The sequence below is a fragment of the Emys orbicularis genome, chromosome 2, assembly GCF_028017835.1.
Source record: "Emys orbicularis isolate rEmyOrb1 chromosome 2, rEmyOrb1.hap1, whole genome shotgun sequence".
In the NCBI taxonomy this organism is placed as follows: Eukaryota; Metazoa; Chordata; order Testudines; family Emydidae; genus Emys; species Emys orbicularis.
This window is the reverse complement of record NC_088684.1, coordinates 208,021,449-208,037,484: the sequence shown is the minus strand read 5'-3', so window position 1 is coordinate 208,037,484 and position 16,036 is coordinate 208,021,449. Positions and strand designations below refer to the sequence as shown.

Sequence of the window (16,036 nt, the reverse complement as noted above, 5' to 3'; positions counted from 1 at the left end):
AACTCAGTGAAATATTTCTGCAAGCCCACTTTCCCTTACAGCATGCTCACAGTTGGGCAGGCACTTACTCACACCACAAGTGCTAGAAGGAACAGGATTTTAAAAATAAGAGCTGCCTGCCTCTATTGTTTTCTTTCCTCCGTTTCCTTCCCCTCTTCCCTACTAGAGTATGCTGGGGAGCCTCAATTGGTCAAAATAACCAGACATTCATAGGAAATGTTAGGGCTGAGGACTTCTCCAGGGAGCCCTTTTTGGCATGAAGGCTTTTGTGTAATCATTGCATTTGATCACTTGTCTGTGCTCAGTTTGGCATCCCCAGCTGGGAGAGCTGTGCAGCTCTCAAGGGCAGCGTTGTACTTCAGCCATTGTTGCTCTGCAAAGATCTGACACAGCTTGTCTTCTTTAAAGGACTGGTTGACACTAGCCACCACAGAGTAATAGCAGCCATTAGCCGCTGGAACCCCGCAAATATGGCAGTGGGTCAAGTGCCTGCATCTTTGCACAGGCTAGTTCAGTAAAAGGGTGGTTGTAGAGGTTGGTTGCTTTTTATTTTTGTGAGTCTTGGCCTCCTATTTACAGCTGATGGTGTGCTCGTGGTTCTGCCGGTACTGCTGCTCTCCTTCACCTAAAGTTATACTTACTTGCCTTGGCACACTGTGGTTTGGTGATGAGGAAGTCTCCCTTCCATCTGAGTCATGTTACTTCTTACCTTGGATTTTCTGAGTATATACAGCGCTCGGATTGTGGTTGATGTCGTTTCCCAGCAATATGAGGAACCCATCCATCGATGATCAATTCTGCACCTAACCAGCTGTCAACTTGTCAGACAAGTAGCATAAGTTCAACCACGGGTGTAAATGGAAAAAAATACTCTCACATCCATGATTTTGTCCTTATTTGTTGTTCCAGGTGTTGCACACTGTTCTACAGCTGGTGTTGGTTGCCTGTTTGCAGCAATACAGAAAGCACTCTGGGAATCTCCTACAATCTCTCTAGTCCCCGTAGCCTTTCTTATCCCACTGATAGAACTAGCTTCTTTTCCCCCTCCCAGAAGGTATGTGAACTCTCACAAACTGGCCCAGTCGCCCCTTCTGGATTGGCAGCAGCCTTTTGTGAGCAGACCCAACTGCTGGATCCCATGTGCTCCTAAGCCAATGGGGTCTAGGCAGCATTGGGGCATTGTTTCTCAGTCTGATTCGCTAAGGGTATGTCTACACTGCAATCAGGAGATGTGATTGCAGCATGTGTAGACTAACTAGATCAAAGCTAGCTCAAGTGACAACAGCAGTGAAGTCACTGAAGCATGATTGGTGGATGCTTAAGTATGTACTCAGGGTCCTGGCAGGGTTAGTCGTGATGCCTTGGCGTCACTGCTGTTGTTATTTGAGTTACTTTAGGCTAGCTAGATCGAAGCTAGCTCGGGTATGTCTACAGGGGCCACAGTCACTCCTCCCAAATGCAGTGTAAATATGCTCTTCGGGTATGTCTAGAGTGCCAGGTGTGATTGTAGCCCAATTAGGCATAGCCATGCCAGCCTTAGTCCAGGTAGCACAGGTAACAATAGTAGTGTAGATGTGGCAGCATGAGCTAGCAACCTGAGTACATACCCAGGCTCCCCAACAGACTTGTACAGGGGTTGTTAGCCCATGCCATCACGTCTACACTACTATTGTTACAAGAGCTAGCTAAATCAAAGATGGCATGGGTATGCCTAAGCATGCTACAATCACACCTTCACTTGCAGTGTAGACATACCCAGCGTCACACTCCCAGATGCAGTCTGTGTGTCTCTGCATCCCTTCCTTGGGATATCAGGCTCCAGAGCTCAGCCGCCTTTACCCCGATTGGGCAAAGGAATTTCTTAACCACAGATACTTCAATCTTAAGCTGCACCAAAGAGTTCCAGATCTTTGGAAAATAACAAACAGTCCTGAATACAATCTCCCAAGTCTGATTTCATCCCTCCTGTGAGTCCATAGGCTAAGCAGCCATTTCAGCCTTCTCTCTCCTACAGCCCTTTTCTTCTGGCATGTGGCAGTTGACTCCCTTGTGCTTAGAAAAGCAGCCAGCTTTTGAAACAGTCTCTGTCCCTCCCGTTACCCATGTGCTTTTGCTGGGGAAATAACAGGCTTCTCCCCTGGGTACCGAGTCATTCAAAATCAATGGTCCTACCAGTTGAAAACCCATTGTTCCAGAAGGGAAAAGTTTTCAATGTAGATGGCTTTGATTGGCATGTGACAGCTTCTCAGACATAGTCTGACTACTAGGTGTAAAGCCCCCATCACAAACCGGATGCTCAAATCCACAATGTAAGTCACAATACACCATGAATGTTACAATCTAAAATGAAGCCCCTGGAACAAAATGGCATTCACAAAAAAAGATGGAGTTCACAGTCTGCCACAAACATACCCCCAATTTGTCACATGTAGCTTTTGGAACACTCTGAAAATAAGATGTGATGTCAGCAGCATATCCTCCTTGCCCTCTGTCTATGGAATTGTTCTACCTGTCAGCATTTCCACACTACATAGTTACCTGAGGGATTGTCTCTTTCCCCATGCTATACTGCCGCAGCAGAGGCACTCAAGCTGGATCCCCCTCCTTATAAAAGAGAGGGGGCGGCTGGAAGGATATATTCTGTGAGGGCTCTGGGACTTTGGAACTTCCTCCCTCCCTCCCTCCCCACCCCACTAACTCCCTCTGCCCGCTCTGAAATAGCCTGAATCTGGTGACCTTTAGGTACACAGCAAAAGGGCTGAGGGCATGCATCCCACAACAAGGAAGGAATGGAAAGGAGATTTTGTAGGTGGCTGGCTGAGTTCTTGGTTGAAATGACTATTGTATTGCTGCCAGGACTTTGTATTATTAGTTACTTGTGAGGCCGCCTAGAGCCTTGGATAGGCAGCTTTTTATTATTTCAATCTAAATACATGCACTGCCAATCCCTACCGTGGTATTTAGGTGTTCTACAAGGGTTCCAAAAGCTCACGAGTCCTCCCTTCTCTTCTTGTACCATCTGCCACTCCACAGGAAATGTGATGGCATTAATTTATTTACTTTGTCGTTATGGTCATCATTATCGTCACCTTTGCCGTCTTCTCTCTCAGGAGAAGGAAAACCCGTCTGTGTGTCACCTGCAGGTAACCCTCCTCTCCAGCTTCACTGACCCCTGCATCTCCCCATGGTAACACAAGACCACTGCCCACATCAGCTTTCACTTCTACCATTTTTACACTGCCTTACATGCTTAGAGTGCTTTACGTTAGCTAATGCAGTCTCACAACTCCCCCGTAGTGGAACGTAATGCAGAGTGGGGCCAAGTACCTTCCTAGAATATATGTATATTAAAATTGTTGTTGCGAGGCAGTTAAGTTATTCAGTCCAATTCTCACAAGTACTTTTTCAGCCTCAATTTGTATAAAGCATATTAGTTAGAACGTAGCCTTCTGCAATGCTTTTAAAATAAAACCAAGAGAGACATTGTTTTGATGATACACTACCATCAATTAAAAAGTAACAAAGCCCTGCACTTTGCCAATTAAGAATTAATGGGTTATATAAGATACTGCACATGACAAGAAAACGTCTTCCAAATTACTGCTGAATTTTCAAAGTGTGACGTGTGTGTATGTTTTGTGTAACATAAGTACGTACAACAGCCTCGATTTTTAAATGATTGCCTAAATTTAGGATCCAAAGTCCATATTTAGGCACCTAACTAAATGGCCTGATTTTCAGAGGTGCTGAACAACCAGTAGCTCTCACTGAGTTCCAAAGGAGGTATGCGGTCCTCAGCAGTCTTGAATATCTGCCTCCTTATTTAGGTGACTCAATGTGGATTTAGGAGCTTAACGTTAGGTGCTTACTTTTGAAAATATCAGCTAGCTAAATGTATATAATGGCATTAGCTATACCTACACACCACACAATAGCTGAAGGATATTTTTATTTTACATTTTTATATTGTGGTGCATATACAGATAACATCTCTTTATTTTTATTCTTTGTAATTGGCTATGCAGTCCAACAGTCCATTCCAGATGTGGCACCAAGTCATCTGTAGTGTCAATAACATTCTGTGAACTTTAAACAGGTGGAGCTTAATCCAAACCCCACTGAAGTCAATGGAAAGACAACCATTGACTTCAATGGGCTTTGGATCAGGCCTGTGGTGCTTACAATTCTGGAAGAAAAAAATAAATGGAGTCTTTCTTTTTATGGTTTTTAAACATTTATTTTAAACCATTATTTCAGTAAACACTAGCTGACTTCACGTGCCTACAGAGCATTCTGCAAGTGATTCTGTGGATTGACCGGGATCCTAAAATTGAAGCCATATGGAAACTTACTGTGCATATTAAATGGCATGCAGCCGTGTTAACAGCATTTTGATTTGTGGCTGCAAGTAATAAATGAATTATATTAATTTTGTAGCTGCAAGCTAATTTCTCCAGAATTACTTTTTAATAACCAGCACTATGTTCACTGGTAAGATTTAAATACATTTATGAACAAATCTGTGGATTTTTTTGCAAAAAAAAGTAATGCTAGATTATCATTTTGAGACTCTGAGTTTGTTTAATAATTCCCTCTTCTCCAAAACAGTTTTAGAGAAACTGCTGTACCTCAATGGAGTGACTTAGGGCCAAATTACCTACATGTGTTGCAGGAACAGAAGTAACCCATGTGTGTGGTGGATAAACTAAGCAAAGAAGGTAAATTTAGATATACTCCACATTCTGTACCACTGCAGCTACACCTTTCAGTCTTAGTGAAGCTATCGAGCTGGCTGAAGGGGCATGTGGGTTTATCCCCCACGTGGATAGTACTCTTTGAACCAAGGACCCATCCTTCCTAGTGTATTGGCAGCTTACCAGGCACATAGACCTTGGCTACAAAGGAGGGCATTTAGTAATGCGCTTGCAGTTTGGAATTACTACTGCCTGAAATATAGGCTCAAGTATCTTATCTTAGCATGCCTTAGTCACATGGGAACAGGATTAATGTTTTATCAGTCTTATAACTTGCACAGAACTAGGTTGAATGTGAGGGAGAACTTATGTTCTGCTAGTCTGGCACAAGAAGAAAATGCAGTGCATGACCCCTGTATAAGGAAGCTACTGCATTTGGGCAGATCTCATTGTCAGGCTCTCATGGAGGCACTAAGTAGTTAAACTAAACAACTGAAGAGCTTTTGCATAAGGCTATGCCTGTTGTAGAGGCCATTACTCATGGAGGATCCGCCATCTTATAGAACATGCTGACATCTGTGTGAGTACCTGAGGGTACAGGAACTCCATGATTGAGTAGGATGCAGATGTATTGTACAGCTACATGTCTCCTCTAGGGCATCTTTTGCAGGCTCAGCTGTGGTGAAATGCCGTCTACTCCAGCATGAAGGCTGAAGTAACTGTTATAGGCTGGATGACCTGTTGTGCAAATCAAGTGTTTGGTACTGTGACGGGGTGCTGTTAACAGCTTCAAATTGGGCTCTATGGAAGCCAGCACCATGGTCATTTAGAACATGTAGGGCACTGGGTGTGGTTAAGGTAGAAGGGAGTACTTACACATGCTGGTAGCCTGCTGAGTTAATGAGGTAATTAGTTCACCAGCTGGAGAACCCAGGAAGGAAAAGGGGCTGTATAAAAGGCTAACCCAGGGAGGGGCTCCTCATAAATTCTGCTAATATGGTTGTATTGTACCTGGAGTGTAAGAAGGAGACAAACAATAAACTTGTGTGGTGAAGGTACTGGTGTGCACTGCATAATTCCCCAAGAGGGCTTACCAGCCAGAGGTTTTCTGGAGAGGAAGGGGGAGCCTGTATACACATACATAATAAGGAATGGGGGGAGGGATGGCCAGGACATGCCTGCTGTCCACGCAGGACCCACCGAATATTCAGCCTGTGTGCCTTGCAGCATTTGCTTCTGTGAATGCTGCAGAGATGGACCTGTGTGCCCATGAAGCAGCTCTGACCGCACACACCCAAATTGCTTTGTTATTGGAAGTGATGAGCAGTGACTCTGCCTGGAGCTTTCACGGTGGCATTGGGTACATTCCAGCACTGAACTCCACTGGCATCTAGTCACCTCCCAGTTATAGAGTCATTGTTTTTTGATGGGCCCATAGCGATGGTTGCAACCCGTTTCCATCTCAATCCCTGTTTTTAATCATTCTGAACAACCACCAGAAATCACCTGTTGGCCTGAATTTATTTTATGCCTCTTCATAGGGCAGGAGTGATATTATATTCTTACAATTCTGTTCTATCTCTAAAAATAAATGTTAGGAAGAGGAGAAGGCCTGAGAGGCTGCTGTGATCATGATGGCTGTGGTTGGTTATAATTCTCTTGCTGTCAGTCTTTGTAGCTGAACTCTGGGTGGCTGGTGGCTAGGCATGCTCAAGGGAGAGATTCTGCTTTATTAAAATGGCACTAACTCTCCTTCTATCAGGCTCTCAGATTAGTGCCCTTCAGGCACCAAAATTGGTATAAGTGCATTTACTCAGTCAAACATTTTCCTGACTTTTGGTTGGGCTTTCCTACCTGCGTGGGATCTGCTTACTGGTGTTGGTAAGGTGGAGGCAGCCCAGTTGATTTGATTTGTTTATCTGTTCTGGGAAGCATTTCTCTCTGTGTTAATTTTTCTAAAATTATGCCCAGATGCCAAGGCAAAGGGCATCTAATACATTTTAATTAAGGGTGAAAATTGGGTTCCCTTTGCAAAAACAGAGAGAGGGCTTTGCATGGATGATTGACACAGCATCCTCCCTCAAAATCTGGAGACAGAATGTGGGTCACCTATAGAACTTAGACAAGCTGTACCACCATTATATCAGTCTATGGACAGTAGTAGCTTCTCTGTCTGCTGTATCTCCCTTTGCATGGAGTTGTAAGTCCAATGTCTCCTGCCCATTCCCTGGCCCACTCACAGACACACTCCTCTTCTGGTCTCTGAGGGAGACCCCAGAGTAGGCTCTCTGTTTTCCAGCCCTCTGCCCAGCACAAATGTCATTTCAGCTGCATTTGAACATTATGTAGCTGCTCACATGTCTGTGAATAATTGACATCAAAGGTAAGGGAAAGTTTACCTTCCCACCTGCTTTAGGACCTGGCTGAAATCACTGGCAAAACTCCCACTGACTTCAGCAGGACCGGTCCCTTAGTTTCCTCATCTTGTATGTCACAACTTACATTCTAAACCAGGGGTAGGCAACCTATGGCACGCGTGCCAAAGGCGGCACGCAAGCTGATTTTCAGTGGCACTCACACTGCCCAGGTCCTGGCCACTGGTCCGGGGGGCTCTGCATTTTAATTTAATTTTAAATGAAGCTTCTTAAATATTTTGAAACCTTATTTACTTTACATGCAACAATAGTTTAGTTATATATTATAGGCTTAAATAAAGAGACCTTCTAAAAAGGTTAAAATGTATTACTGGCACGCGGAACCTTAAATCAGAGTGAAAAAATGAAGTCTCGGCACACTACTTCTGAAAGGTTGCCGACCCCTGTTCTAAACCCTGGTTTTCAAGGGCTTATAAATCAATATTTTGGGCTTAGCTTCCATTGATTATTGCCCTTTTGTTTTTCAAAAATACTATTTTGATCTAATAAAGCGCCAAAAAACTTAACACTTCAGGCTTTACATTTAGACCAGTAAATTACTTCATGTGAAAAAATATAATTTGGTAAGTTAATAAGCTCCAATTCAGGAAAAATATCTGCTTGGCATCTACTCTGCAAACAAATGATTTTTCAAGGCTTCTGCGTGTTTGGTGCTGGTGGTGGGGCTTTCATGTTCCAGAGAAAAAGATGGATTTTAAAAATCGGGCTGTTGTTCCCAATATCAGATGCTTTAAAAACTTCCCCAAATACCTCCAAGTCTCAATGGACACCAAAACCAGAATATGATATAGGTGACAATCCAGCTTGGGTTTGTATGGTGTCTTCAGTACTAATGGCATCCTAGAATTAAGTAGTGTGTGTAGTTCAGTCGCAAAGATAAATACAAACATAATAGTATAGGGGAAGATTAACTAAGAGGAACATCTTTGGAGAAAAGCCTTCTTGGAGAAGCTCTATGTGCTACTATGTAACAACTTTTGTGAATGTGGCTGAGACAATAGCCCACCTTAGGGCATAGATCATATGGCCATCGTTTGGTTGCATGGGGTGCCCCTCTCATTCCTCATTCTTGGCATAAATAAATATTTAATTCTTCACAGGCTGTGTTGCTAACAAACTTGGCTTCCCCACTCCCTCCACATTATTCTTGCATACCTTTGGAAAAGGCTCTGGCCAAAGGGACCAGCCTTTTACTGGCATGATGTGACAGAATTTTGAGAGCAGACCTGGCCATGTCTGTCTTGGAACACTAAAGGGTCAGGAACTGGGAACCTTGATCCTAACCCCTTATAATTTAGTTCAGCTTTGATTAAGTGAGACGTGGCAGGGCTGTCATTGAGATTCAGTGGTATTGTGCCAATTGTCCTCTGGGCTGGCCTGTTTCCCTCTCGGGTAAAACTGAACCCGCCTCTATTGTTTAGTTCTGGGTCAGATCCAAATTCATGTTTTCTGACTCTGATGAAATTTCATACAGAGTGATGGCCTCACAAATGTCAGGCCAAGATTTCTGTTGTGTTGTCCTGACATTTTGTGAGGCCATCTTGTAAGCTTTTGATACTGTCAAATAAAAAATGATTTGACCTTGACCATGGACTATAAAACAAAACCATAAGATAAATGTAATTCAGATCATAATCCAGCACATAAACCCACACATAGCCTCTAATTTAGGGAGAGATCAGGTATTTGCTTCTGAGTTGAAGGATTCTGCCATGTATTTCAGTGGGATTTTCAGTCTCATTTAATTTGCTGCCATTTGAGAGCCCTCAGGGCAAAGGGGATAAGAGGAGAGTAAAGCAAGTACAAGTGAGAAAGGGAATCACTGGTATGAGAAAACTTTGCCTTTCTTTGTGTGTGTGTGTGTGTGTGTGTGTGTTCTCTATGCCTTTTAAAGATCTCATTGCATGTATCTATGAAGAGAAAGAGCACAGAAAAGTCCAAAGAGAGTAAAGCCAGGAGGTTTCCCAAAATGGGTGCATGACCATGGGAGTGTGACGTGGGTCTAGACTCCATTCAGAGCTTGGCAAGGGAGGGATTAACCCTCTTTCTCTGACTAGAAGAGTGCAGGGTAGGCCAGCTGTGGGGCACTAATTAAATCTCACCCCAGCACACTGAGAGCTTGTCAACACGGTGGGGTAATGGGCCCTATGGGGGTCTGAGATCTAAAGTGACTAATGTGTTGTGCGTTAATCATTCCACGTACCCTGCTGGTCACATTAAAAGTTCCCTGGTGTGCTTTCAAGAAGTGATGTTTAAAACAGTACCATGTTAAAGTGCACTAGGGAACCTTTAGTGCACACCAGCAGGGTTTACACAGACCAATCAAAGTGCAACACATTAGTGTGCTTTATAAATCAGATCCCCATAGTGCGCATAACCCCACTGTATAGACATGCCCTATAAGAAGGATGTTAGAGGTAAAGGATTTTGGGAACACAGGAATTGCCATACAGAAACAGACCTGTGGTCCATCTAGGCCAGCATGCCATCTCTGACAGTAGCCAGTACCAAGGGGGAAGGGATAGCTCAGTGGCTTGAGCATTGGCTGGCTAAGTCCAGGGTTGTGTGTTCAATCCTTGAGGGGGCCACTTAGGGATTTGGGGCAAAAATCAGTACTTGGTCCTGCTAGTGAAGGCAGGGGGCTGGACTTGATGACCTTTTGGGGTCCCTTCCAGTTCTATGAGATAGGTATATCTCCATATATTATATTATTATTAAGTGTTTCAGAGCAAGGTGTTAGAAGAACCTTGCAGTAGGTAGATGTGTGGATTATCCATTCCCTATATTAATGTGTATATGTGTAGGAGAGAGAGTCGAATCAAGGGAATTCCTTCCCTCAATATCTCTAGTCATTCAATAACTTACCAGCCAGGGAAAGTATTTTTCTGCTCCGCTTAGTATTCTTCTACGACTTGCTTTATCATTTACTGAGCCTTGGTTTTACAATTTGCAGTGCCTTGAGGAAATGTGGTGCCCTCACAGAGCTACCAGAATGAGTAATCTGGCTGTGAGTTGCCTCTCCTCTGGTCCTGCTATGGAGTTGACTGAGAAGAACTGGGACTGGCATTGATTTTCCTCCCTCCCTCCCGGTTCTGTGGCCAGAAGGAAAGATGAACTGTCCCCTGAGTTATAGAGTTAACATAGCACTGGCCCCGCATTTGCTAGGTATACTGTGGCAGGCATTTATTTCCCATAGCTTCGGGGCATTTTTGTAACTTTCCCCACAACTTACACACACACAAATTTTCACAAATACACCATTGTGGAAAGTGCACTTTGTAGTGCTCCCCTCTGTCTCTTTGCTGGTGAAGACAAACACTTGAAAATCTAAATGCATAAGGCTGCTGCTTCCACCCAGCAGGCGAACACTCCATAAAGGTCATGTGTTTCTGGGTTCTTCTGCTATTGGCACAGTGTGAATTGTGGGTGCCTTTTCCTAGCTTCTGCCATGCTGTGCAGTGGCAGGATGATACCTAGACATTGTGCCAATAACTGCGTGTTTCTTCTCCTTGCATTCAGCTCATTCTTCCTCAAACGTCCTTCTGTCACCTGCTTGCATTTTGTTGTTGTTAAATATTATTTGGTGTTCTTTATATATACAGAAACAGCTACCAGACAAAGGGTAGCTTCTCCCTCCCCTATTTCCCAAACCTCTAGTATATTCAATGCACATTACCTCAATGTGATTTTTGAGGTGGTAAAAAAACAAAATCTTTTTCGGCACTTGGTCCAATATAAAAAGCTGCTCTCTGCCATTTCCCTTGTTTCCTGTCACTGATAAAAGATTGAAATGAGCCGTAACCAAAACTGTGGAACCAACAACCCTGAACTAAGGGGAGGTTTGGACTGCATCTCTACATCTATAATGGTAGGATACCTATCTCTATTATGGATTCTGACAAAGCAGAACCCTGGATCCAAACCATGCTCCAACTTCAGATTTTAGGGCATTTGGATCCAGATCCAAACTTTGTGGTTTGGGTCCATTTCTAATTAAAGAGAAGCATCTAGCATTTAGCAGAGATCGGCCTAGACCAGTAATTGGGCATGTTAACAACTAGAGCTAGTTGTGAAATTAGGCATGAGGCAAACAGTGCAGATAGCAGGAGAAATCAGCCTGCTCCCTCCTTTTGGGAGCGGCATAATAAAGTGAGGGTCCAAAGTTCATCAGCCATTACCAAACCATTATCTAGGGCTGTGGTTCAGTCTCTGGTTGTTCTTGTAACTTGCTTGTGGTGTTTATATATGTATAGGATTTTTTATTTATATATGTATAGGATTTTTTATTTATATATGTATAGGATTTTTTATTTTCAATAACGATTCCTCACAACTCCTCATGTACACTGTACCAAGCAAAGTCATTCTGGTCCCATAGAAGTGAATGCTTGTCAGTAGAGTTTGTATTTACACCTCTAAAATCAGTGGCCTTGTCTACAGGCAGAAACTGCTCTGGTTTAATTTCAATCAGTTTTTAAACCCGGTTAGCAAATCCAGTGCAAACTGCTGTGCCGACACTTAGTTCAATTTAAAAAGGTTTTATTTCAAGTCATCTGAAACCTGTTCTTAATTGACTTAGCTAAAGTGAAATAAACCTGGTTTAAACAGAGCTAAGAGTATCCACGCAGCCTTTTGCACCAGTTTAACTAAATCAATGTAAAATTGCACTTTTAGTTAAACCAATGCAACTTTCTCATTAAACAAACCCTGAGTTTAACAGCAAGCAGTGGTCAGGGAATCTGTCAATCTATAGACCCTTCCCCACCCCCTATTCCCAACATTAATTCCAGATGCCAGAGTTGCTAAAAGACAACTCAGTGCTATTTGTTCACTCAACATCCTTTGTTTTAAGATCTGTCCCTGCATTGTACTAGGCTAGAAAGTTGTCTGGAAATACTACAGTTTACTATCTTCAATGAACATATGGTTGCTTCTGTTTAAGGATATCTAAGGTGTGCCTACATGCTGGTAAAGTATGTGTTTGAATGTGGTATGTAGTAAACCCTGATAATTGTCCATCGTTTCAAAACCCAAATGTAATCAGCAAGACTGTCCAGAAAATAATGCTGTGCAAGAAAAAACAAAAGGCACCTGTGTACTGTGCAATAATAAGTATCAGGCAAAATACAGTATCACAGCTAATAGATGTACTTTATGACTGGAAACATCTATGTTTAATTGCATTTAAAATATGTAGTGAAAAAACCACAGTAATACATTGTTATAACAAACCCTTACATCTGAAGTCAGAATAATACAAAAAAGTGCTGATACCATTATTATGTTAAAGTAACTGATGCAAAATTTTGACAACCTCTTCTAAAATGTTATGTAGCCCCTATCAGCAAACACTCCAAATTTTATGCAGAATAATTCTCAGAGGTGATCACCTATATTTTTCTTACCCAAGAACAAAACAACCTCCCCAAATCAAAGAAAATATTTTTTTTGCATAGCTTTAAATATTGCTGCACTAACTCCCCTGCATCTTGCAAGACCATCTCAGTTTAGGGACAGTTCTTTTAAAATTCTGAATAATTTTTTAAAATCCAGTTCTTCTCAAATACATAATATATAATTTCTAATAATTATAAATACATCATTTTTACTCATCTGATTTTAATAACATGCATTTGTATAGTTACTGTACAATTGAAACAGACATTGACTTTAGACAGTGTGTATGCGTTTATGTCAATTATATTGTTTAGACACACTGTTCAATGAATCAAGCGAATAGGGTGGGAAAAAAAGAATAAGCCTCTGGTAAGAAACAATCTCACAGTGTTTACAGACAAAAAAACAAAAGGAAAAATATGTATAAGAAAAAGGATTTATTAGTACATAGAAAATTCCCACAATAGTTGAAACACACTTTAGAAACTAGTAAACACGTTAAATAGAGTTGTGCCCATTATGCAGTGCACAAGCATCTGCTTTGTCTTAATTAGACGGGGAGGTGAATGACCACTGTTTATTTTCATTTTCCTCATTAATTATGAAAAACTGCATTTAATTCATCTTGCATGGTGAGAGACTGGCTGCGCAGATGTAAGTCGTAAGGGAAGTGGCTCTCGGTAGGCAACCTGAACATGGAGCTCTGCCCAAGGGGACCCCTGGGTGGCACTGCACAGTAATGCATGCCATAATTGTAATTTTTGCCATAGTCCAAGGCATCTTCTTGCTTCAGGGAAAATATCCCATTATAGTTAATTGGGGGAGGACTTAAGGGACCTTCAAACTGTGGGCTGGCACACTCAGGGGAAGTGCTTTCATAGAAAGATTCGTAAGCACTGCAGTAATTGTAGGGTTTCATAGACTTGGAATTGTCAAGAGTTCCATGCCCCGGGGGAGTACTGAGCTCAGGACTGTGATAGGGAGGATAGAAGCTGGAATATGGTGACCTTGTGTGATGGGCACTTTCCCCCGTCTGACCCATCAAGAAACTTCTGGCATTCAGCTGCAGGCACCCTGCCACCAAGTTTGTAGTTGGCTGGGATAGACCTTTGCACAAGTTTTGGACGAACGTGAGCAGGTCAGGTCTCTTGCCAATACGCAGGATTTCAGAAAGAGCCCAAATATAGTTTTTGGCTAGTCTTAAAGTTTCTATTTTAGACAGTTTTTGTGTTTTTGAATAACAAGGGACCACTTTTCTTAAATTGTCCAGAGCATCATTAAGGCCATGCATCCTGTTCCTTTCTCTAGCATTGGCTTCTTGCCGCCTGAATTTGACCCTTTCCACTCTTATCTTGGTTGTCTTTTTTTTCCTAAGGCCCCTCCTTCTAGGCAAACCATTCTCATCCTCCTCCTCTCTGTCTTCTTCCTCCTCTTCTTTTTCTGTGTCTTCTCCAGTGGCCCTTTTGATATTCTTTCCTCGGAGTACAATCTGCTTTGAAAAGCTTTCTGGCTTCTTAATTTGCTTTTGGTCCTCACTTTCTCTGGAAAACTTTCTGCACATCTGGGATTCTGGCATTACAACAGACTCATCAAATGGTAGTGTTAACATGGTTCTATAATCTTAAGTTACCTGAAAGAATGCCAGCACAATGTTTAAATGTTTCCATTTGTAAAGCTTGTATAGTTACACAAACAGCGTCACATACCATTCACTTGTGTATATACACACGTACATGTATACAATACACAACACAATTTTCTAATAAAATATGTTTATAACTTGCAAATGTTTTTTCTATTTAGTTTTTTAAAAAATTTAGCTGCCAAAATTATAAAAACATCAAAACATGCATTATATCATCACTAATCTAAGCAAATTTAGTACAAGTAAATAAAGAGTAAAACTATGTTTAATAGTCATAATCAACTCCCTGCACATTTGTATTTTTTTAAACAAGCTTTTAGAATCCCCAACACTGTGGAATTTAAGCAAATGCAAAACATGATAAAGCAATGCGGAAATTTCATTAATCCAAATTCCCCTGGGTAAAAAATGAGAAGGGAGAGACCAGCCTTAAAAATGAAAAGTGCTATATCTCTATTAACTGACAAATATTTTTTTAAATCACCTATTAACTTTTATTTTGAAGTTTGTCCAAATGCATTCTTTCATGGATCTATACATTTAAGTCCAATAAATTGGAATGGGTTAGAAAGAATTTAAATGGGAAAAACCCTAAGACAAATGAATCATTCAGTGACTTAATTAAAATGAAGTGAGGTTTTCTAATGATCAATGTGAAAATATATGAAACAGAGTATTTATTTCCTATTAGAAAAAAAAAACAGGAATGATCTAATCCTAAACGTATTCACATAAAAAAGAGTTAGAAAATAAAATCTTTCTCTCTCATTTTTTAAAGGAAAGATTCTAAATTAATAGTACAATTTTGTGGTTGGAATTAACTTGTTTTCTTTTCTTTTTCAATCAATCAGGGTTAAAAAACCCAACCACCAAAAACAAAAACAAAAAACCCCTCCACGCGTTAGCAGTGTTTATGTTCTGCAAGAATCAGACATCTCCCTCTAGCTAATATCTGACAGGAATGGGCTGTGGATTCTGACTGCAATTGTGCACGTGTGTTTAGAATCCAGAATGAAATGAAGAAATAATTTTCTTTTTGAATTATTGTTTTTGTTTTCAGTCTTGAAGCAGCAAATACTTGGATCCACTGTCCTCAGAGACAAGCACAAATGAATGCAGAGACTTTTTAATAAAACAAAACTAAACAAAACCTCCTAATAAAAGACTAACTCTCTTAGTATTGCCTATACACTTGCAGTATTGCATAATCCCAGTGAAAGTATGCAATTACATCATAAGAATGGAATGCTAGGAGAAGTTATAAGTGGTAAATAGCATACATAAAATACAAGACAATGATACTGTATCTTTAAACACTTGCATGCACACACAGCCCCAACTGAAATATATCTTTATTTATATTACCTTAGCTTTTTATTTCATTCAATACTCAGTTTTCATTTTTTGCCTTCCAAATCTTTTCAGTCTGAATGTCGCATCGTCTCCTGGAGTCTAGATCTGTGTATCTCTGCACTATCTCATTGATCTCTAAAAAGTGACATTGATGCCAACTGCCAGAGCTGGTACCCATGCCATCTGCTAGTGACGTCACAGGGCAGAGAAAATCATGTGATCCTTTCTCCTGGGACCTTCATTCTGCACTGATCATCTGGCATCCCTGTAAGTGGGTACCAGCATTCATGTATCAACACAGAAGGTTAGACTGATAGGGGGAAAAAAATCTGTACCAGCATTTTACATACAGTAGGTGCATTTCTACTAGATCTTCTTTTATTTAACGGGCAATCTATATAGATAGCCATGCCAACATTCAGTTTTATCTGTACCTACAGGTACAGCTACTCCATAGTTGTTAATATTGTATTTCTTATAAAAAAAGGGCTGTTTCATATTGATCAGAATCC

The 16,036-nt window shown here is 41.3% G+C and overlaps 1 protein-coding gene across 1 annotated transcript; it reads right to left on the bottom strand.

Annotated features, from left to right (window-relative positions):
- Positions 1 to 13,121: 13,121 nt before the first annotated feature.
- NEUROD6 (neuronal differentiation 6) lies at positions 13,122 to 14,135 on the bottom strand. The gene has a single exon (XM_065399541.1). The coding sequence runs from the start codon at positions 14,133 to 14,135 to the stop codon at positions 13,122 to 13,124; it is 1,014 nt and encodes a 337-aa protein (XP_065255613.1).
- Between the last annotated feature and the right edge of the window lie 1,901 nt (positions 14,136 to 16,036).